At 43.4% G+C, this 22,480-nt stretch overlaps 2 protein-coding genes and 1 long non-coding RNA gene across 6 annotated transcripts in view; 1 reads left to right on the forward strand and 2 right to left on the reverse strand.

The window, feature by feature from the left end:
• Positions 1–4,830, reverse strand: part of NPM2 (nucleophosmin/nucleoplasmin 2) — a 16,818-nt gene extending 11,988 nt beyond the window's left edge. For 2 of the 3 annotated variants that reach the window (XM_036855381.1, XM_036855378.1), the window contains exons 1-3: positions 4,391–4,722; positions 4,143–4,228; positions 3,851–3,976 (exon numbers count right to left, since the gene is read on the reverse strand). In XM_036855381.1, coding sequence (XP_036711276.1) covers positions 3,851–3,976; positions 4,143–4,228; positions 4,391–4,448 — 270 coding nt within the window. In that variant the 5' untranslated portion in view covers positions 4,449–4,722. The other variant, XM_036855379.1, reaches the window with a different exon arrangement.
• LOC118896857 lies at positions 4,468–6,873 on the forward strand. The gene is made up of 3 exons (XR_005020310.1): positions 4,468–4,589; positions 5,052–5,182; positions 6,404–6,873. It is a non-coding gene; the product is annotated as an uncharacterized LOC118896857 (long non-coding RNA).
• Positions 6,874–13,362: 6,489 nt separating this feature from the next.
• The window catches only part of XPO7 (exportin 7), an 86,634-nt gene continuing 77,516 nt past the window's right edge, over positions 13,363–22,480 (reverse strand). For both annotated transcript variants that reach the window (XM_036855186.1, XM_036855185.1), the window contains exons 22-28: positions 20,663–20,745; positions 20,273–20,487; positions 19,904–20,042; positions 17,894–18,054; positions 16,660–16,758; positions 15,997–16,124; positions 13,363–14,972 (exon numbers count right to left, since the gene is read on the reverse strand). In XM_036855186.1, the coding sequence (XP_036711081.1) occupies positions 14,879–14,972; positions 15,997–16,124; positions 16,660–16,758; positions 17,894–18,054; positions 19,904–20,042; positions 20,273–20,487; positions 20,663–20,745 (919 nt within the window). In that variant the 3' untranslated portion in view covers positions 13,363–14,878. The remainder of the gene's footprint in view (positions 14,973–15,996; positions 16,125–16,659; positions 16,759–17,893; positions 18,055–19,903; positions 20,043–20,272; positions 20,488–20,662; positions 20,746–22,480) is intronic.

Consider the following 22,480-nt stretch of genomic DNA (forward strand, 5'->3'; position numbering starts at 1 on the left):
AGTAGCCCCTGCTTGCCGCAACTAGAGAAAGCCTGAGCACAGCACCGAAGACCCAACACAGCCAAAAATAAATAAATTAAAAAAAAAAAAGAAGAGAGAGCTAGATTGACTATATTCCAAGTAGACTTCAGAATATTTATCAGGGATAAAGAGGAGCATTTCATAATGATAAAGGGATCAATTAACCAAAAGGATATAACAATCCTAGAAACACAGGATTTATTAGGATGCACCTCATAAAAGAGTTTTAAAATACATGGGGCAAAACCTGAAATTAAAAAGAGAAATAGACAAAGACACAATTATTGTTGAGGTCTTCAGCGTTCCTCTTTCAGTAACTAATAGATCAAGTGGACAGAAAATGAGTAAGGATATAGAAGACTCGAACAAAACCGTCAACCAACTTGATACAATTGACATTTATAGAGCAATACACCCAACCATGGGAGAACACACATTCTTCAAGTGTGAATGAAATAGTCACCAAGATAGAACATATTATGGGCCATAAAACAAGTCACAACACTGTTTAGACTGAAATCATATAAAGCATATTTTCAGACCATAATGAAATTAAAATAGAAATCAATTAAAGAAAGAATTAGAAAATCTCTATTTGGAAATTAAAAAGCAAACATACTTCTAAGTACCCCAGGGACTGAAGAATAAAACCAGAAAATAATTTGAACTGAATGAAAATGAATATAGTACTTATCAAAATTTGTGGGATGAAGCTAGAAAGATGCTTAGAAGGAAATCACAGCAGGAAATGCTTATATCTGAAAAAGGTCTAAAAAATCAATAATGTAAGATTATGCCTTAAGAAACTAGAAAAAGATCAGATTAAAACCAAACTAAACAGAAGAGAGGAATAAAGAACAGCTCAATTAAATACAAAAGTGGAAAAACAATAGAGAAAGACTGATGAAACCAAAACCTGGTTCTTGAGAAAGATCGGTACAACCGTTAAACCTCTAGCCAGACTGGACCAGGTAAAAAGGAGAGAAGACACAAATTACCAACATCAGGAACAAAAGAGCAAACTTTAATACAGATAATACAGAAAAGGATTAGGAAATAATATGAACAACTTTGTGCCAGAAAAGTTGACAGTTTAGATGAAGCAGAAAAATTCCTTAAAAAACACAAACAAAAGCTTTCTAAACAAAATAAACCAAATAGTCTTATATCCATTAAATAAATTTAACTTGTAGTTAACCAGATTGCTTCACAGGTGAATTCTACCAAAACATTTAAGAAAAAAACAAAACAAATTTACATGAATTCTTCCAGAAAATAGAAGAGAACATCTTCCTTTTCATTTTATGAGGCCCAGCATTACCTTATGCTAAAATCAGACAAAAACATGACAAGAAAACCATAGACCAATGTTGCTCATAACATAGACAAAAATATCCTTAATAAAATAGTAGCAAATGGAATCCAGCATTATATAAAAAGATAATGCATTATGATCGAATGGGGCTTATCCCAAGAATGCACAGTGGGTTTAAAATTTGAAAAAAATCAATGAACGTAATTTGCCACATAACAAAATAACGGAGAAAAAAATCACCTCACTATATGCAGAAAAGAATTCTTTGACAAAATTCAACACCCACTCATGATAAAATATCTCAGCAAACTAGGAATAGAAGGGAACATCCTCAAACTTAATATAGGACATCTACAAAACTCCTTCATCTGTCTCAACGGTAAAAGACTAAATACTTTCCCTCTGGTAAAAGGCAAGGATAGTCCTGCTCTTACAACTTTTACTCAACATTGTACTTGATGTCCTAGTCAGTGAAGTAAGACAAGAAAAAGAAACGCAGGGCATACAGATAGAAAATTAAGATGTTAAACTGACTTTCTTCACAGATGACATGAATAAATACATAGCAAATTCTGTGGAATCAACGGAAAGCTGCTAGGACTAATATACAAATTTAAGGTTAGATAATACAAAAACCAATTATATAACTATATACTAGTACTGAATAATGATAAAATAAAAATTTAAAATAGCATTTCTGTACCTTATCCCATATACAAAAATTAACTGAAAATGGCTCATAGACTTATACATAAGAACTAAAACTTTAAAACTCGTAGAAGAAAACACAGGAGTAAATCTGCATGACCTTGTGTTAGGCAATTGTTTCTAAGATTCAACACCAGAAGCACAAGCAACAAAAGAAAACACATATAAACTGGACTACATCAAAACAGAAAACTTTATGCTGCAAATGATATCATCAAGAAAGTAAAAAGACAACCCAGCGAAAGGGGGGTATCTATTTGCAAATAAGCTGATAAGAGGCTTGTATGTAAAATAAAGAACTCATACAAGTCAATAGTAAAAAGACAAATATTAAAATACATTAAACTCAAACACAGTTTTACAAAATGAATAAAGATTTGAATAGAAAATTCTCCAGGAATTCCCTGGCAGTCCCGTGGTTAGGACTCCATGCTTTCACTGCCAAGGGTGCGGGTTCAATCCCTGGTCAGAGAACTAAGATCCTGCAAACCACGCAGCCAAAAAAGAAAAAACAAAAAGAAAGAAAGAAGATTCTCCAAAAAAGATATACAAATAGCCAATAAGCACATGAAGAGATGCTCAACATCATTAGTCATTAGGGAAACGCAAATCAAAACCACAGTGAGCTACCACTTCATACCCACTAAGATGACTAATCAAAACCAAAGACAAAAACAAGTGTTGGTGAGGATGTGGAGAAATTGGAATACCCAAACATTGCTGGTGAGATTGTAAAATGGTGTGACCGCTTTGGAAAACAATGTGGCAGCTCCTCAAAATGTTATATTTAGGAAGCTACCATATGACCCAGCAATTGCACTTCCAGGTATACGCTCAAGAGAAATAAAAACTTATGTTCAGGACTTCCCTGGTGGCGCAGTTGTTAAGAATCCACCTGCCAATGCAGGGGACATGGGTTCAAGCCCTGGTCTGGGAAGATCCCACATACCGCGGAGCACTAAGCCCATGAGCCACAACTACTGAGCCTGCGTTCTAGAGCCCACGAGCCACAACTACTGAGCCCATGTGCCACAACTACTGAAGCCCACATGCCTAGAGCCCGTGCTCCACAATGAGAGAAGCCACCGCAATGAGAAGCCCGCACACTGCAACGAAGAGTAACCCCCGCTCGCCGCAACTAGAGAAAGCCTGCGCACAGCAACGAAGACCCAACGCAGCCAAAAATAAATAAATAAATAGATAAATCAGGAATGAAACGAGGACATGTACCATTATCATTTTATCCAGTATTATACTGGAGGTCCTAGCCAGTGTACCTGGATTTAAAAGAAAACAAAACAAAACAAAACACAAAGACTGCCATTACTCACAAAGAAGATCTGCATAGAAAACTCAAAATAAATTATTAGAGTGAGACTTTCTGGATACACAATCTGGATACACAAGCAGTATGTAAATCATCAACACTGTCTGGTCACCAGCAGTAAACAGTTGAAAAATGTGATTTGGAGAGAGGTTATTTACCTTGCCCAAAGTCACACGGCTAGTAAACAGTGGACTAGGAGGGAGTTCCCTGGCGGTCCAGTGGTTAGGACTCAGCCGGCCCCCGCCGCCCCCCACCCCCCGCCCACCAAAAAAAAAATTGTGGACTAGGATGGAAACGGGGCTCCCTGCCTCCTGGGTCCAAGCTTTTAGTCCTGGGCTATATGCCTCTCTAGCACTGGCTGTACTTCTGCGGGAGCCTGTACCCCACCTTTGGGTCCGTCCCCACGCAGCGGGTGAGGCCTGAGCAGGGCCTCCTAGGGCTGGAGCCAGGGTGTCCTAAGCCCGCAGGGAAAGGCTCACCATGGGGAGGACGGAGGCCCGAAGAGAGGCCAGGGTGATGGGCTTCCTCTTTCTGTCGTCCTGGCTTGCTGGGGGCAGGATCTCCACGAGGTTCATCTCCTCTTTGGCTTTCTCCCCGAGGCAAATCTGAGAGGGGTGGAAAACGAGCAGGGCTCCTCCTCACCCAGAGGGCGGAGGAGGCAAGCCCTGTTCCAGCTGCGGGCACCGGCCAACCCCACCTGCTCCTCTGTGGCTGTCCAAGTCCCTCCCTGCTCCGTCCTTCCTCCCCTCCTTGGGGCTGGGGGGTACCCACCGTATTAAGCAACAGCGTGCAGTCCTGCTTCCCCGCCTTCTGGGGTCTGAAGGTCCAAGTCGGCTTCTCCTGGCTCAGCTCACAGCCTGCGAAGGGAGACGGAGGGCGGAAGGCGTGGCGTGGCGTGCGGCGGACAGGCTCCAGGGAGGCGCGCCTGTCTCCCTCCAGCCCTAACCCCCACCCCCCACCCCGGTGACGCACCCCCAGCCCCCCCGGGTGCTCCGAGAACAGCCTGGAGCCTCACTCACCCCAGAGCAAGGCCAGTGTCGCCTTTTCGGAGGTGCTGCTAGTGCGGCTGAGATTCATGATGCGGGGCTGGGGCCGAGCAGCTGCGAGGAAGGGCGCGTTACAACCCCCGGCCGACAAGGCAGCCCACACCCGAGCTGGGGACACCCAGGCGGAGCGCTCCGCCAAAGGACGGTGCTTAGATCGCCCAGAGCGGGAGAGGTGAGCGAGGGGCCCGGCTGCCCCGCCGGCCCTCCCAGCACCCCGGGGGTGCAGCGCCGGGCAGCCGCGGGGAAGGCGGCTCGGTGCCCGGTCTCACGTCCACTCGGCCCCGGGGCCCGGCCCTCTCGCAACCCCTCCTCCACCTCACCGTCCCTACTCCGCGGGCGAGGCTCACGCCATAGGCTCCTCCTCGGACCGCTTCCCTCTTGGGCTTCCTCCCTCCGGCCTCATCCCGGCCTCACCTGAGGGCCGGCCGCCCACAGCGGGCGGTTATGAAGCCTGGGAAGGGGCAACGGGAGGTGTCTCATCAGCCCCATTCCGTTCTTCCACTCTTTCCTCCTCTTCGCTCCTCAGAAGCACCTGGAGAGCTTGTTAAAACACAAAGCGCTAAGCCTCACCCACCTCCATCGTTTCCCACGGGGGAGGTCTGGGTGGGACCCAGAGAATTAGCACTTCTAACAGGTGCCCAGGTGAGGTGGACGCTGCTGGTCCAGGACCGCACCGTGAGAACCACGGTCCTGACCAATAGGGACTGACTGAGGCCTGCTGCCGGAGCCCGCCCAGCACCCAGCGTGGAGAAGCTTTGCTACCAGGTAGGAAGAGCAGCCTTGTCGGCCTTTCGTGCTCATTGCCTTTCTTCTTTCTTCGTGTCCTTTCCCTACCCTCTAAGTGCGGGCCTTTTCCCAGGCCCAGAGGGCCTGACCCTCAGGGCTGTGGTCCTCGGAGAGGAAGAGCCCTGTTTCCAGAAGGATGACTTCTCCCAAGGCTAGGAAGGGGTGGAATACACCACGGGGCACTGCGAGAGACCTTACGAGGGCCAGTCATTTCACAAACAGCAGTTCACACAGCACAGTGATGCCCTTAAATGTTTGTTTGGGTGGGGGGTAGTGAAGAGGAGGAAGGTTTTCAGCTGACCACCGCCCTCAAGTAACACCTCTGTTTGGGAGACAGAAATAACCAGGAATCTCTCTCATTGCATTCGTATCCATCATTCCCATCCTGGAAACTTCTCACCTGCATAAAAGGTTCACTGATTTTCAACAAAGGTGTCAAGGGAAAGGATAGTCTTTTCCAAAAATGGTGCTGGAGGAACTGGATTTATCTTTCTGCAACCCTGATTGGAGCTTCTGCTGTGCAGGAATCAGTTTTGTTTAGTTTTTTTTTCCCTTTTTAAAATACCAACTTTATTGAGCAATAATTCATATACAAAAATGTACCACTTTAAAGTGTATAATTCGAATTTTGACAGATGTATACACCATGTGGCCATCACCACAGCCAAGTTACAATTTCTGTTACTCCCCCAAATTTTCTCGTTTCCCTTTGCAGTCAATATCCTCCCCTTACTGTCTACTTGGCATCAGACACTTACCTGTTTTCTGACACTGTAGATTAGTACAGACTGTTCTAGAAGTTCATATAAGTAGAATCATACGGGGTCTTTTGGTCTGCCCTCTTTTGCTGAGCAGAATGTGTTTGAGATTTATTTATCCATATTGTTGTTGTATCAGTAGTTTCTGTTTATTGTTGAGTAGTACTCCACAACTTGTATATCCAGATACCTGCTAGTCAGTTTTATGTGTCAGCTTGGCTAGGCTATTGCACCCAGTTATTCAATCAAACTGAGGGTGTGGCTGACACCTTCTATTTGGCGGTTGCTATTGAAGGTATTTTGTAGATGTGATTAACATCTACAATAAGTTGCCTTTATGTAAAGATTACCTTCAATACCATGGGTGGGTCTGATTCAATCAGTTGAAAGGCCTTAAGAGCAGAACTGAAGTTTCCCTGAAGATGTTTTGTGTCGTCTGCAGCTTCAGCTCCTGCCAGAGAGCTTCCAGCCTGCTCTTCCTGACAACCTGTCCTACCGATCTCATACTTGCCTAGCCACCTCTCATGATTGCATTAGCCAATTCCTTGTGCTACATCCCTGACTGATAACACCTGTTGATGGATATTTGGGTAGTTTCCAGTTGTGGACTATTATGAATAAAAATCCTATGAACATTTGAGAGCAAGTCTTTGCATGGATATATGTTTTAGTTTTTCTAGGATAAATACCTAGGAGTGGAATTGCTGGATCATTTGGTGTGCATTAAACTTTATGTGAAACTGTAAAACTATTTTAAAAATTCCTGTACCAGTTTGCACTTCTGCCAGAAATGTATGAAAATTCTAGTTGCTCTACATCTTTGTCAGCACTTGGCATTGTCAGTCTTCTTAATTTTAGCCATTCTAGTGGATGTATACAGTGACATGTGATTTTTATTTATCTTTTTTTGATGACAAATGATGTTGAGTATTTTTTCAAATGTTTATTGGTCATTTGTGTATCTTCTTTTGCAAAAATACCTGTTCAAATATTTTGTTCGTTTTAAAATTGAGCTATTCTTATTGAATTGTGGTTCTTTATATATATTTGGATGCCTGTTCTGTGTCAAGTATACGTATTCCAAAGATTTTTCACTCCCGTCTATGGCTTGTCTTTTCATTTAAAAAAATGGTATCATTTGGAGAGCAGAAATTTAAAAATTTGATGAAGTCAAATATTTCTTTTATGCCTTATGCTTTTGGTATTTTTTTTTTTTTTTTTTTTTTAAATTTTATTTATTTATTTATTTATTTTTGGCTGCGTTGGGTCTTCGTTTCTGTGTGAGGGCTTTCTCCAGTTGCGGCAAGCGGGGGCCACTCTTCATCGCGGTGCACAGGCCTCTCACTGTCGTGGCCTCTCTTGTTGCGGAGCACAGGCTCCAGACGCACAGGCTCAGTAATTGTGGCTCACGGGCCCAGTCGCTCCGCGGCATGTGGGATCCTCCCAGACCAGGGCTCGAACCCGTGCCCCCTGCATTGGCAGGCGGACTCTCAACCACTGCGCCACCAGGGAAGCCCCATGCTTTTGGTATTTTAAGAAATCTTTGCTTAACCCATTAAAATTTTTCCTGTTTCCTTCTAGAAGCCTTGTAGTTTTAGCTTTTACTTTTACAACTGTGATCCATTTGAAGTTAATTTTTGTGCATAGTGTTTTGGTAAGGGTCGAGGTTCCTTTTTTTCCTCCTAAGTGGTTATCTAATTCCTCTAGCACCATTTTTGGAAAAGACTATTCTTTCTCTACTGAACTACCTTGGCATTTCAAAAATCAATTAACCATATATGTTGGTCTATTTCTGGATTTTATTCTGTTACATTGGTCTGTCTACCCTAGTGCTGATACCACACTGTCTTGACCACTGTACCATTATAGTAAATCTTGAAATCAGGTAGTTGAGTCCTCCAACTCTGTTCTTCTATTTCAAGACTGTTTTGGCTCTTCCAGATTCTTTGCATTTTCATATAAATTTTGGAATCAGCTTGTTCCAGTTTCTAAAAAAAAGAAAAAAGAAAAAGAAAAAGTCTTCTGGGATTTTTATTGGCATCCTGTTGCATGCATAGTTCAATTTGGGGAGAATTGTCATCCCGATTTTGAGACATCCAATGCATGAACACGTTGTAATCTCTTCATTTATTTAGATCTTTAATTTTCTCAGCGATGTTTCACAGATTTTAGTGTTCAGATCCAGCACATCTCTTGTTAAATTTATTCCTATGTATTTCATGTTTTCAGATGCTATAGCAAATAGTATATACTTCAAAATTTCATGTCCTAATAGTTTACTTTTAGTATATAGAAATACAGTTGGTTTTCATATACTGACCTTGTATTCTGATTTTGCTAAATTCATTTATTAGTTCCAGTAGCTTTTTTGTACCCCAAATCATGACATCTGTGAATAAAGACAGTTTTACTTCTTCCTTTTTGATTTGTGTGCCTTTTATTTGTATATTTATTTATTTTTGTGCCTATTTGCTCTAGTTAGGACCTCAGGTACAATGTTGAATAGAAGTGGTAACAGTGGTCATCCTTTCCTTGTTTTCCATCTTAGGGGAAACATTCAGTCTTTCACCTTTAAGTATGTTGTTGGTGGTAGGTTTTTCATGGATGCCTTTTTAAGAATGTTTCTTTCTAATCCTAGTTTGCTGAGAATTTTTTATCATGAATGAGTATTGAATTTTGCCATATGCTTTTTCTTTATCTATTGAAAGGACCAGCTTTTTCGCCTTTGTTTATATGGTGAATTACAGTTACTGATTTTTTGAATGTTTTAAACCAACCTGGCATTTCTAGGACCAATCCCACTTGGTCATGATGTATTATGCTTTTTTTTATATATTTCTGGATTTGATTTGTTTATATTTTGTTAAGTATTTTTGCATTCAGGTTCATGAGGATATCAGCCTGAAGTTTTTTTTTTTTTTCTTCTATAATGTCTTTGATTTTGGTATCAGGGAGTGCTTGTTTCATAAAAAGATTGGGAGTGTTCCCTCTTCTATTTTCTGATTTTTTGTTGAATTCCAGGTGCTCTGCTTGAAAAAGCAGAAGCATACTACAATTGAATCATACTACAATCCACTTTCCTGTACCCTCCCAAAGTCCTGTTGATTCCACCCCTCGACCCCAGTATTTCCCAGCTCTCTCTCCACAGCCCTCGTCTTGGTTCAGATCTTTATTACTCACTAGTTGGTGAGTTAAAGATTGGTCACTAGGCTGCTTTCAAACTTAATGGCTTTTAGGATCAAATCCCAACCTCCTGTGCCCCACCCTTCATCCAGACATGTAGAGGACTGCACTCTCCCTCCGGTCATGCTGTTTTTGCAGCTCTTAAAAAGGTACAAGATGTTTCATGCCTCAGGGTTTTTGCGCTGCTTGAGTATTCTTCCCTGTCTTCTTCCGATTAGCTCGTTCCTGCGTTAACGCTCCTCTCGGTGGCTCCTCAGTTATCCCAGAGCAAACAAAGCGCGCAATGATCAACCTTTTCAGCTTGTTTGCCCACTCCCCTGAGTTCTTCCCATCCAGGGATCAAGTCCTTGAACAGTGCCTCTGTGACTATCACCGTGGATACCCCCACCGGGCACACGGCCCAACTCTGGCCTTGCCCAAGAAGAACGCCCCGGCAACCACAGAGGACACCAGCCTTCCTTTCAGCTGCCCCCACAGCCGGCCGGCGCGGGAAGGAGTTATGACTGCGCTTGCGCACAGCGGCGGAAGTGGGGTGAGCGTCGACGCGGAGAGGACGCGCCTGGGGCGAGGGCCTGTGTGCGCAGGCGCGGCGGGGACGGAAGGAACGCCCCGCACCACCTCCGGGGCGCGGAGGCTTGTTGGGAAGTTGTGCCGGGTTGGGGGTGAGTTCTTTCTCTTTCCTTCGCAGGGCGTGCGGCTGCTGTCGGGGGCTTCTGCTCTTTTCCTTTTGGTAGAGGCCTGTGGTAACGATGTGAATTTAACCCGCTCAACGCAGGCAGCCCGGGGCTCGCTCTGCAGGGGCTTCACCCAAATGAAGGTGCGGTTACTCTCCAACTCCCACTTCCCATCTTCTGTAGACTCTCCCACGCCCCAGATACACATCCTTTCATTCATTATGATCTCCGTGTGGCCCCGGCTCCTAAGGAGCACGTTTTGGTTGCTGGGACGAGGAGGAGGGAGTGGGGTTAGCAATAACTCAGATAAACCCGTGAGACTTAGGGACAGTAGGGGGAGACTTCACAGAGGAAGTGGGACTCTACTTTGGGTTTGAAAAGGTGAGCAACGGGCAAGAAAGTTTAGACCGAGAGGAGAGGGCCCTGCAGACGGGGTTAAAGGCATGAGGTAGGATGTGGAGGAAGAGATGGCAGTGGCAGCGGCCTAGTTGGGTGGAAGCGTTCTCCTGCACCCAACTTGGCTGGTAGGTTATGACTTGTTTGCTTTGTGACATGTCCCAGACTGCAAGGTGTTAAAGGGTGGGGAACTGGTTTCCTGGTAAATAGAAATGATGATGGCCTGTTACATACTTCAACTGAAAAGTAGTTTCATTTCCACTGATTTTCCAGGTGAACTAATTCAGCTTTGAGGAGGCTTTACTTTCACTGCAGTGTCCTCAGTCTCCTAGAGCTGAGGAGGTATGGTGTGGGTTCTGACTTCGAAGGCACTGCTCTTACCTTTGCCCACCCTTTCACTACTATCAGACGCTGAAGAGTGGCCCCTCCGAGCTTTACATAAGGCCAAATCCATTGTCCAGTTAATCAGTTTTTATCCTGGGTTTGGTTGTTCTCCAGACCTTGAATCCAGATATGCATGGACTTGCTTAATTTGTTATCCAATAGCCGGGGTTAGGAGATTCCCCACTTGTCACTCTTCATTCTTTTGTAACCCAATAATGGGATGGTTTGGGCCATACAGGCGATGCTGTTATGCTTAACATTTATTATGAGTTGTCTGTCTTCATGATTGTCAAGCAGAATTTAAAGTATAACTGTGTACGGTGCTTGTATAAGTATTGTTCACTATACTGTTTTGGAATCAGTTTGTACTGTTGAGGGATCTTACACAGAAGAGTGGCAATGAATTTGCCTTGCAAATGATGTTTTTTGCTTTTCTGTTTAGTTTTCTTTTCTGTTGCTGACCCTCAAAAAGATATCTGGCTTATAGTGGATGCTGATGAATGAACAGACAGCACCAGTCAGGCAGTCCTGAGAACCATAGGGTTTTCTGAGGAAGGGGGCATAATATTCCAAGCTTGATTTCATCCTCCATTCTGATCATTTGATGTCCCACTGTCTGGCAGCTGATTTGTTTAGTGACCCATTGACCTGAAATACACAAAAGTGGCTGACCAGTGAATTCCAGGGTATCTAAGAAACCCAAAATAGATATGATGGGCCCAGGAGACACGCTACAGAGGCAAAAATCCTCTTAGTTGTTATTTACCACCTAATTGGTTGTTGTATTAATTATGGCTGGTGAGTACATTTTTATCCTTTCAAGTTTACTTTAAAAATATTTAAAGAACTAGGACTTTAAAATAGTTACAGTCATTTACATTTTTCCAGGCCCTGTTAATCAGTTATGGCTTTTGCAGTTTCCCTGTAATTATCTTTGCTTTCCTTTTCTGCTTTGGCACTTGGGTAGCTTCACATGGCAACTTAACGTTTGTAGATCTAGCTAAAAATCTTGGGTGGAGGGAGGGTTGGCTGGTGGTAGATAGGATATAGAGAGGTGTTTTGGCTCTCTAGAGTTAATTCATCTTACCCCATGACCATGGATATTTTGAAAAGTGGTCTGTTTTTCAACTTGGTTGAAACTTCATAAGGTATTAGAATATTTTTCCACTTGGGGGGAAGAAAAAAAGTTCTGAAGAATAAGTTTGTGTTTGCAGAATACAAAACTATTATTTCTTAGTAGGTTGTCATTTGTCGTTAGAAAAATGATACTTGGCTGAAAGTCCTTGCTTCTTAAAATCTAAAAACCTAAAATTTGATCCTTCATCCTTTGTCTGATTTATACTTTAGTGGGAATAAATAACCCTATTTGTTGGCAGAGCCAGCAAACCAATATATACATACATACATAATACAGTTTAATAATCTGCAGTCAAGACTTCAGGTGTTTTGTCAATGTACAGTTTGTGTCAGGAAACACTGTCAAAAGACACTTGACTTGATGCCCAGGATAGCCTAGAAAGTAATAAACTCATGCTTCAACTGAATAAAACCTCCACAAGATTTCTTGAGGAAACCAAGGTTTAAAGATAACTGGCTTTCACATTTACTAGGTTGAGTCATGTGAAATTGCTGATAACTGATCAGAAAGCAAGGCTGTTTTCTGGGTAACCCTCTTATAACTGTCAATTAAGAAAGGAGCAGCTTCACTGTTTAAAAAGTTTGATGAGGTTGGGGAAGATTTCACCTACGGCAGTTAGTCATGACTGGACTGTCCTTAGGGCTGCACTGAGGAGACACCACCTCTGGTGAGTTTCTTCTGAAATTGTTTTTGTGGAAGGAAAGGGAGGGGTATGGGGTTTTGCTGGTCAATCAGCAGCTCAGGATAGTTGGGGGAGAGGGTTTCTTCTTCAAGTACCCGTGAGAAAGTTATTTTTTTGTCTTATTTACTGCAGAATTAGAATTCCAGGTCACTGGAACATGTGACTGGTGTGTTCTACATATTAATGCAGCCTGACCATTTTCTATTAGGTTTAGAGATAGACTTGGCTAAGATGAATCAATTCTATTTGCCTTAAAGCTATTAGAATACATTTTTTTTTTTTTTTGGGCCTGTGAAATAACTTTGGGCCAGAGACTGAAACAGCAGACAAAGGTAGCAGTATGTCTAGTGGACAAGAGTGGCTCTCTAGAATCTGTGATCATTAACTCTGCATTAAGGTACAGGTAGGTGTCGCAGAACCTTAATAATTTTCAGTGTTCCTGGCAACTAAATTCTTTTACACCTAGGTACTACATAGCGTGGGGGATGAGAAACAGTCCCTGTTCATGGCAGTGTTCTTCATTTGACAGTTCTGGCTCTTGAGGTCTGCCAAGTATTTTAGGGGATAACACTTATCCTTGAACTTGTCGGGGTCTAATGAGTGAAACCCAGCCCACATTAAGGAGCATATGTCAGAACATTAACTAGACTGGGATTTCTGCAATTATTACTTCTTTCTTGGTTACCACCTGGAAGCTCGTAAAGTGGCTTCACTTTTATAACTGTGGACCCAGCATATTTTTTATATACAGATATATATCAACTAAACGAATCCTATTTTTAAAAGACATTGAGTCAGACTTAGTCCAATGAGAAGCTAATTTCACAAGGTTGAGGGGTGCCTGTCACCCACTGGCTTTTAGGAATGCATGTTTCAAACATCTTCCTGAGTGCAGAGTGAGACATGTCCCTGCAGACACACTAGACTTGATTGCTGAAACCAGGTCAGTAGAAACCATTGAAGTTTATTGGCGGTCACAATGCTTACACTGTATGCAGCAAACACCCTTACAAGTCTATCCGCGACCTGATCACGCAAGAAAGGATTCACCACACAGTCGCCAGAGGAGAAGGAAAAAAAAAATTAACAGGCTTGTTTCTGGGGGCAGAGGAGAGAAATTAAAAAAAAACCTAATTGATGAGTGTCCCATGGGCAAGAGCTGAACTAGAGATGCGTACAACTAGCAGCAACAATTGTGGAAAAAGTACAAGGCAAATAGCTTTCTCCATTAATTTTCCTCCGTAGGTTAATTTTTTTTAATATTCAAAACATTTATTATGGTTTTCATTTTATAAAAATGTATATTTTTAAAGGGGTGGGAGAATGTTAAATACTTCATGCTAGGCAGACCTTGTTATTAAGAACCCCTCCGCTGTAGTAACTTCCTCCAGTTCATACATTCACGAGTGCAGGGTACATATATAAATATCCACACGCACACATCCACACACACTGCCTCGAGGGCTGGGGAAGACTAAAAGTTATTGGCCGCACACGACTGGGCCTCAGGTGACCTCATCCAAATTGCTCAGCAGGAGAGCAACTGGCTCAATTCCTTCTCTCTGGTCTCCACTTGTACAGAGACCAAGAACCCTAAATCATCGAGTTACATCTGGCTTTTAAAAGCAAGAGGCGTATGTCTGAGGATGGGGATAAGCGAAGTGGGAAAGAGGAGGAAGCTAAGAACACCAAACACTTTTAGCTGGAGTTGTCTGTCACCGCAAGAGGCCAAGGGACCTAGGGCAGCATCTAGGTAGAAGGGGGAGGGATGGTGCTCCGCATGGCTTAGAGTTCCTAATAACAAGGGTGATACAGTAACAGGAAGTGATAATTTGGGGGGCAAGGAAAGGGTAATAAGAAAAAATATACATTTGGAATTTTTACTTTTTTTTTTTCTTTTTTTTTTTTGCCTCTCTACACTGTGTCACTAAATATATCTCTGCACGTTCACACATCCTCGTCCAGTAAAGCTTCAGGCCACCAGAATACACATTTTTTCCTCACTCGCATACATAACCCCTCACATCAGCATTGGTGCACTAGACTCTGTAAAAATTTTTCAGTCACACTTTGTTTTTAAACTTGAGTCAATATAAACCTTGTTCAAAATGTTATGAAAAAATGTACATGTTTATACAAGGCAGGTTGTGACAGGACACTGGGGTTCTTTCCCCGTGGGCGGCCCCAGGAGGAGGGGGCTGGAGTCTCACACATTTGTGTCTCTATCTCCTCCCACCACCCTTCCCACCCAATCCCCCAGGAACCAGCAGCGCCCTGCCCCCCTAGTGAGTGCACTCACACCCCTATTCCCTGGGGAAGAAGCTAGCTGACCTTTGCCATTTTCCCCACACCCCTGGAGGAGGGGGCCAGGATCAGCCAGGCCCTCTCCGTTGTAATTGTTCGCCCCTCTGGGCCAGACCAAAGGGACGCTGCTCTGTACAGGTAGAGTCCAAGGAGGTGTCAGCTCATCATATCATTGCTATTCACGCCGTAAGTGGAGTTCTTCATCGAGTCGTTGACTTCTCGACGGAATGCCGACAGATTCTGGGTGAACCTACAGAGAGGATGCATGTAGGTTGGGGGAGCAGGGTGGAAGGGAAAGATCTTTGCCTAAAACGTTTCTAGCAGACAAGTGGCTACTGAGAGGCAGAACGTATGAATCGGTTCTGTTTCTAAGGTCAGTTAATCTCAGTCTTAAGACTTTAAGGGAAAGTTGGGCTAGTTTTGCACCCCTTTCTACCTGACAACTTCATGGCAGGCCTCGAGATCTGGTCAGATCTGGGGCTCTGAGGATCACCTTGGGTTCATGGCAGCACAAAAGGAGCCTCACTGACAGAGACGGGAAGTAACCCTCACGAAGTGAGGGCTGGGAGAGGATGAAGCTGTCTCATTTCTTAATGCCAAGAGACCTGTGCTGTCCAGTATGGCAGCCATTAGCCACACGTGGCTGTAGACTACTTGAATTGTGCTCAGTGCAACTGAGGAACTGAATCCAATTAAAAGAAATTTAAAATTCAGTTCCCCAATCGCACCTTAATTAAAATGCTGTATTTTAAATTAATTAAAATCAAAGAAGATTTAAAAATCAATTTAGAAAAACCTGACGTTCAATTCAGTTATTGGACAACTTCTAAGTATGTTTGGAACAACTTGAGTATGGGAATCTAATTGCAACTGTAAGTTTTACGAAATCTAAATACAAATCAAGTATTTCCGATGAAAATGTAGCATATGAATTGAGATGCCCTGTTAAGTGTAAAATACACAGGATCTTGAAGACTTAGTACAATAAAAAGAATCTTGAAATCCTCAATTTAAAAATATTGATTACACATGGACATGATATTATTTTGGATACATGGGTTAAATAAAATATATTAAAATGAATGCTGTCTGTTTCTTTTTACCCTTTTTAGTTGTGGCAACTAGAAAATTTAAAATTACTTTGTGGCTTGCTTTTCTATTGGGCAGTACTGCTTTAGATGGCCTCTAAAAGACTTTTAAGGAGTCTCCCTCATTTCAGTGATTTGAAAAGTAACACTTGCCTAGGGTTTCTTGCCAGAGCCTTCTACACTCACCTGTCTCTGTTTTTCGTTAGAAGATTTCGCTCAATGCCTTCCATCAGGTTTTCGAAACACAGATGCATAGCCTGCTGCTTCTCTGGTGGCTGGCTGTTCACGATACTGTTCCTTAGGTCAGAAAAATACTGTAGGGCAAAGTGGGGGGGGGCAGTAAGGAGAGAAGATGGGGAAAGGCTGACTAGCCCTCCATCATCTGCAGAGTGGAAGGAGTGTTCTCCTCCAAGAGATGGAATATCTATTAAAATTGGATACTTGTTTTTTTTAAAGTTCAAGCAAGCACCTGTAGGATAATACATCTTTATCTTACTTAACAATCTAGAATTTTAAATTTGTAAATGCTATGAGGGTCATCTGATCCAGATTCTTTTATAGGAATCTCTAGACTTATTTATGTCTGTTTATGGCAGAGCTGGAACTAGAACTTAGGCCTTAGGTGCTCTGATCTCTAGGTATCTTCTCTTCTTGTCACACTTCCTCATCCTTTCCCTTTTGTCTGAACTGCCACAGGTGCTGACTTCTAACCGTTAAGTGATTATATGCTGTTCAGAGCATGAATAGGACATGCTCAGAAAATGGGCCACTTTCCCTCTTTCACCACCGTGGGGTGTTGCTGTAAGTGTCTCTCACAGTGCCCTGGACACCAGGGAGCTGTCCTCTTACCTTTTCGTTAAGTAGTATCAAGCCGAGCAGGGGCCGGGACATAGACCACTGGTTCCTGCAGTCTTCGAAGATGATGATGTTCAGCACCGTTGACAGCATCTGGAAATGCAGAATCTGAGGCAGTGACCTAGTGTGTGGCTACTCAAGACAGAATTACAGATTCCAAACAGAGGTGTTTATTAAGTTGAAGGCCTTTTCTACCTAGAGTAAACCAGACGAGTATTTCATGAAGCTTCATTTAAATCTTCTATTACAAGGTAAGTTTTGTTTCTAAGATATTTCCTTTTTTGTTGTTTAAATTGGTTTGAAAATTCAATTAAAAATGGGCCTTTCCAGTTAACCCTGAGTTTTGTGGGTAATAGGATGGGTCAAGTAAATGATTATAATAGGCAAAATCACCTTGCACTATAGCTCCCAGGATCTTTTCTCAGAAGAGAGAGCTTTATAACATTTTGGGGACGTTCACTACTCCTCTAGAGAACCATGTAGACAAAGATGAGATTGGTTAAAATATTATTGGCTAAAAGTCTACTTCCATTGATTCTTTTTCCTTATGTATTTTTACCCGGTATATTCCTGCAAATCTTATTTGTGAAAAGATGTTGCATACAAATAAAATAATGGTAAGCATACGGTTTGATCTCCACGTAGTCAGTTATCTCTTTTTGTCCTGCACTCTTTTTTTTTTTTTTTTTTTAAATTGAAAGCGAAGGTGGTACAATCTTTTTTTGGCCGCGCCATGAGGATTGCGGGGATCTTAGTTCTCCAACCAGGGAACGAGCCCACGCCCTTGGCAGTTAAAGCTTGGACTCCTAACCCCTGGACCGCCAGGGAATTCCCTGTCCTGCACTCTTGTTTCTGTTTTGCAAGTGGCAGTACAAGTTTTACAGCTGGATACTGCTAACTCATGCTCCATTTACAGCAATGGATGAGCAAAGTCACTGTCATGGAAGGAGGATAGTGCTCATGGGACAGGCCCAAGGCATGGAGGTTAGTGTGACACTCGGAGACCAATTCAGAATTTGATTTTTTCCGATTTTCTATATCCATATCCAATGATTACTCAGGTAACTGAAAATCCACTGCAATTTTAAGGTATAAAATTCACCTTGGCAGCATTAACCAGGTGAGATGTTAGTCAAACTCTTCATCTTGCTTGGCCTCTCCTCTCTCACAAGAGAGGTTCTCCCACGGTGGGACACCCACACTGCCTCCGACCCCTCATGCTCCTTACCTGCTGGATCATCTCCGGATGCTGCTGCATGATATGCAGAAAGCGGTCGCTCTCCTGGTTCAGCGGCGTCGTCCTCTTCTTGGTGCTACGTGAAAGCTGCTTGAAGAGGTATGTCACAATGTGGTCCAGGCAGGAGCAGCAGCCTGTGCACACCATGGTGTCTGGAAGAAAGACGGGGAGGGGTGGAATAGAGCAGGGATGCTGAGCTGCTTATGGTGACTCGGGTGAACGTGAGTTGCCCTTAGCTGAGATCCCACAGAGGCCCCCAGTCAGACTGGGAACTGCGGTCGGTGCAGCCAAGACCACGGCTTGGGATGCTGCTTATTAACCTCTCACCCTCATCGTACAGCAAGGTCCAATTCTAAGTCTGAAAAAGAGCCTGTCATAATAGATAATAATATAAACAATTTTGAAATTATTGACTCAGTATGATATGGATTTATGTCTTCTGCTTCATAATATCAAATAGCTTACAATACAGCAAGTACTTTTATTGTGCTAGACATTGTGCTGAGGACTTTATAGGTTATCATCTCTATTTTATCCTCTTGAGAACTCCAGGAGGTAGGTGTTCCATTTCACGAATGAGTAAACTGAAGTCTGGAGAGGTTATGTGACTTGCCTCAAGGTCACACTGCTAGTCACTGGAAGAGCTGTGATTAGAAGCCAAGTCTGAGGTGTGGGCCTATACTCTGAGTTACCTGGGTGATTGTCACTAAACCCAGCTTAATACAGCCTATCAACACCTACAGTTTGTCAGAGTGGGGCACTGTAATATTTGTTTATCTATGATAGCATCTCCGGGGGAGTGTGTGGTGGGAAGCTGCAGACTTGTCTATTCATTTTATTAAGGGGACACTGCAGCACAGCCTGCAGACAGAGCTGACTAGGTGAGGCACAGGCCACAGGCCTAAAAGAGTAAAGCATGCTGCTTCCGTTCATGCAGAGGTCCCTCTATTTTCAAGAAGCTAAAAAACAGCCTTCAAAAGCAGGGTCTGATACCCTGGCTGGACTGTTCTAGATACGGCTACGCCCCCTGCTGGAGGTAAGTGCGTATCAAAGAAGTGGTCCAGAGCAGAGGTGTGGCTAACTCACCACGATAGACAATCCACAAGTCATTCTCTGTGCATTTGTAATATTTTGTGATGATTTTGCAGTTGACTTAATCTTCCTATTTATGTTTTGCTCAGCCTAAGATAAAAATGTACTGTATTCTCTGAACATACACACTGACTAAGACTGCTGGAACGCAGCTTGGTAACAAAATGGTTGACAAGAACCAGGTAGAACCGGATGAAAAAACTTACGGAGCTAGCTGTGTAAAACCTTCCACTGCCCTAAGGATAGAACCCAAATGTACTGATATGGCTTAAGGGCAGCCTTTGTGATCTCCAGATTTGCCCCTGCTTCTCTCTCTCCCTCCAGCTTCACTTCATTCCTCCTCTTCTCTTCTGCACGAGTGTGCCAGCCATCAGGATTTCCTGGTCCTTTTTTGCCAACAGGTGCTAGTACTTGCTGTTCTTGCTGCTAGGGAGCTTCTTCCTCCACTAATCTGATAATGCCGGTTCAGCTGTTAGGTTTACGCTTTGATACCAACTCTTTCAGCCAGCCTTGCAGGACCCTACCTCCTCAAAGCCAGGAGTTTAGGTATTCTTCCCGAGCCCTCCCACAGCACTCCGTACTTACCCTACTGCTGTGTGTACATAGGTAAGGGTGGTAAACAGGCAGTTGTCTGTTTACATGTCTGTTTCATCTACCAGATAAAAAGCTCCTAAAGGACAAGGACTGATTACTGTATCCTTAGTGCCAAGCACAGTGCCTGGTCCATAGGAGGGCATCACTAAGTATTTGCTGGATGAGAATGTACCCATCAATTATACACTCTGTTGTTAGGATGAGCTCCCCAAAGCAGTCATCCTTTTGGATGCTGGGGCAAGATTCTCCCTTCTGTTTAGTTAAGTGGTAAAAACCAACCAACCAACTCACCCACCCACCCATCCAGGTGCTTACCAAGTGCAGTAAGTCCTTCAGAAATGGAAGAGAGAATATACATGATGACATGAGGTTCCAGGCTTGCAATAAAGTTCATGTGGTCCTGGGTCAGGACTTCCAGTAGTGAATAGTAAGACTGGCTGAGCTTGGGGTAATCCTGTGGGAGAAGGAGGATGAAAATCAGCTTAGGTGCTGCGTACCTCAGCATGTGTGGAGCAAGATCTCAAATAAAATAGCTTAGCTCCCTTCAGATGGCACGACAGAAGACCTAGGTGGAGCCAGCTTCTAGTTCTTCACAGAAACATTCAATCATGGTCTCAGCAGAAAAAAAAAGAAAGACTGACATGACGTCGGGCTCGGATCCTGTCAACGAAGCTTAGGGCTTACCAGGAGGTCGCTGTGGGGAATAGAGAGAAGCAGCTTGATGAAGGTCTGTAGAGCATTGTCCAGGGCGTCATCCCCATAGAGACGGAAGACTCCAAAATTGACGTAACTCCCACTGAGAGCAGCCTTCAGCATGGAGAAGCAGATGGAGATGCCCTTGAGCTTCAGTGCATAGACCTGATCCTTCGGGACCTCTCCTAGTGTCAGGATGCGATTGCCTGAGTAGACAAGATATATATTTACTCAGTCATGTGGTAACTGACAGTTCACATACCGCCTCAATCCTCTTGGCACCAGCTGGCGCTGTGACACAAGCGTACGAGACCCGCACTGCAGAGTGTGGTGACTGAGCTGGAACTCACTTCCAGGGTTCTGCTCCTCTTAAGCACTTACCATACATTGTTATCATCTTGCTGGTTTCTCTGAAGAGTAAGATGCCATTGGGGGAAGAGACATCAAACTGGAGTCGCTGGGATCTGAGCAGAGAACACAGAGGAGACAAAGTCAGAGGTATGTTGCTGGAACACTAGGCTACTTCAGGCTCTCCCCTGAGTACGTTAGGTGACACTTTTTGCACAAAGACATGCAGATTACTTATCCTAATGTGAAATAACCAAGTTAACCCAAGATAACCAGTGATGTAGCTTGTATCTTGAAGACCAACATACTAGATTCAAGTTCTGCTGCTCAAACTGAAAACATTTAAAAGAAACAAAGAAAATGAGGCAGTAGGTAAAATTATTCTCTTAAAATTCTCAATTTGCTTCAAGTTTAGCTTTTATCACAGTCACTTCTCGGTCGTACTAACTCACAGCCCTTCAGACTTTAATCTACATTCACCTTTACAGCTTCAGTAGCAACTGAAGGAGGGGTACGAGCATCGTGTCCCCTTTAGAAGAGGAAAAGCTGTAAAGGGACTTTGAATGTTACAAGGGGAGTGAGGCCAGGAGGGCAAACAATGTCAACAACCTGAGTTTGGGTTCCTGACTGTACCCTAGACCAGAGCTCCTCCTCCTTGGTTTGTTCTACTGCTTAGTGAGCGTCACTGACCTCACGGCTGGTAAGGTCTCAAACCCAGAAGTCCTCTTGATTCTTTCTTCCTCCCCTCCCTACACAGAATCCATCAAATCCAGCTCTACAATATGCCCTGAACCCACCCGTCTCCTATGTGGTCCTTCTGCTTCCACTCTTGCCCCTGTAGTCTCATTCTCCACGTGTAGCTAGAATGACACCTTTAAATAATGTCAGTGATACCATTTTAATTCCTGCTTAATATACTCCAGTAGCTTCCCGTGTAATGAGAGTACACGCCATCCTTCACTACTGCTGTACTAAGTCACCACACGATCTGTCTGACTCGTCGCCTATCTTGACCTCCCCTCCTTCACCAGGCTCCAGCCAGTGGCATTCTGCTATCTCAAGTCCCAGCAAGTTCATCCCATCTTGGGACCTCAGTACTTGTTTTCTGTTGAGAGTGCTCTTTCCCCTCATCCTTGCAGGGATACCCAAATCTTTCTGCTCATTCATATTACCTTCTCTGAGAGGCCTTCTCTCCTTCCAATTCCCCTCTGTTTTATTACCTTATTTAACTTTTTTCATAGCACGTACCACTGTCTGAAATGATCTTCCACACTTTTTTTTTTACTGTCTGTCATCCCCCCAGAATGCAACATCTAAGTGGGCAGAGGTTTTGTCTGGCACAATCGATATGAAAGTGCCTAAGTGGCAAAGAGTAGATGTTCTTAAATGTCTATTTTATAAATGAATAAGTCTTAACTGTAAGCCTCATGGGAGGCTATAGCTTCTATGAATATTACCCACTTCTTCACTAAGATAGTTTTAAAAGTTATTAATTCTCAGGGTGCCTTAAGAGGCAGATACAGACCTGAAATTCTAGTGAAGTCAAGGTGCTGGAGTTTTCTTTCCTTTCCATCCCTAAGTTGCTGGGCAAATCTAAAATGTGGTATTTTGGAAATCTTTCTCACTTTTAAGGTAAATCTTTACCAATCCAGCTGTAATCTGCCTAACAAATCCCCTTCTGCAGAAGGAGTGTTCTAACATGTCTGCATCCCTCAACAGTCTCTATGAAATGTGAACTATGGAATGTGATGGACGTGGCACCATCACTAAATGTTAACTTTTATACACATGGGCAGGGAAATCAGAATTTTGGTTGCCAAATTCACTTCTCTTAAGAGTGGCTATCTTGAG

Source organism: Balaenoptera musculus, chromosome 6 (genome assembly GCF_009873245.2).
Source record: "Balaenoptera musculus isolate JJ_BM4_2016_0621 chromosome 6, mBalMus1.pri.v3, whole genome shotgun sequence".
NCBI classification, from domain to species: Eukaryota; Metazoa; Chordata; class Mammalia; order Artiodactyla; family Balaenopteridae; genus Balaenoptera; species Balaenoptera musculus.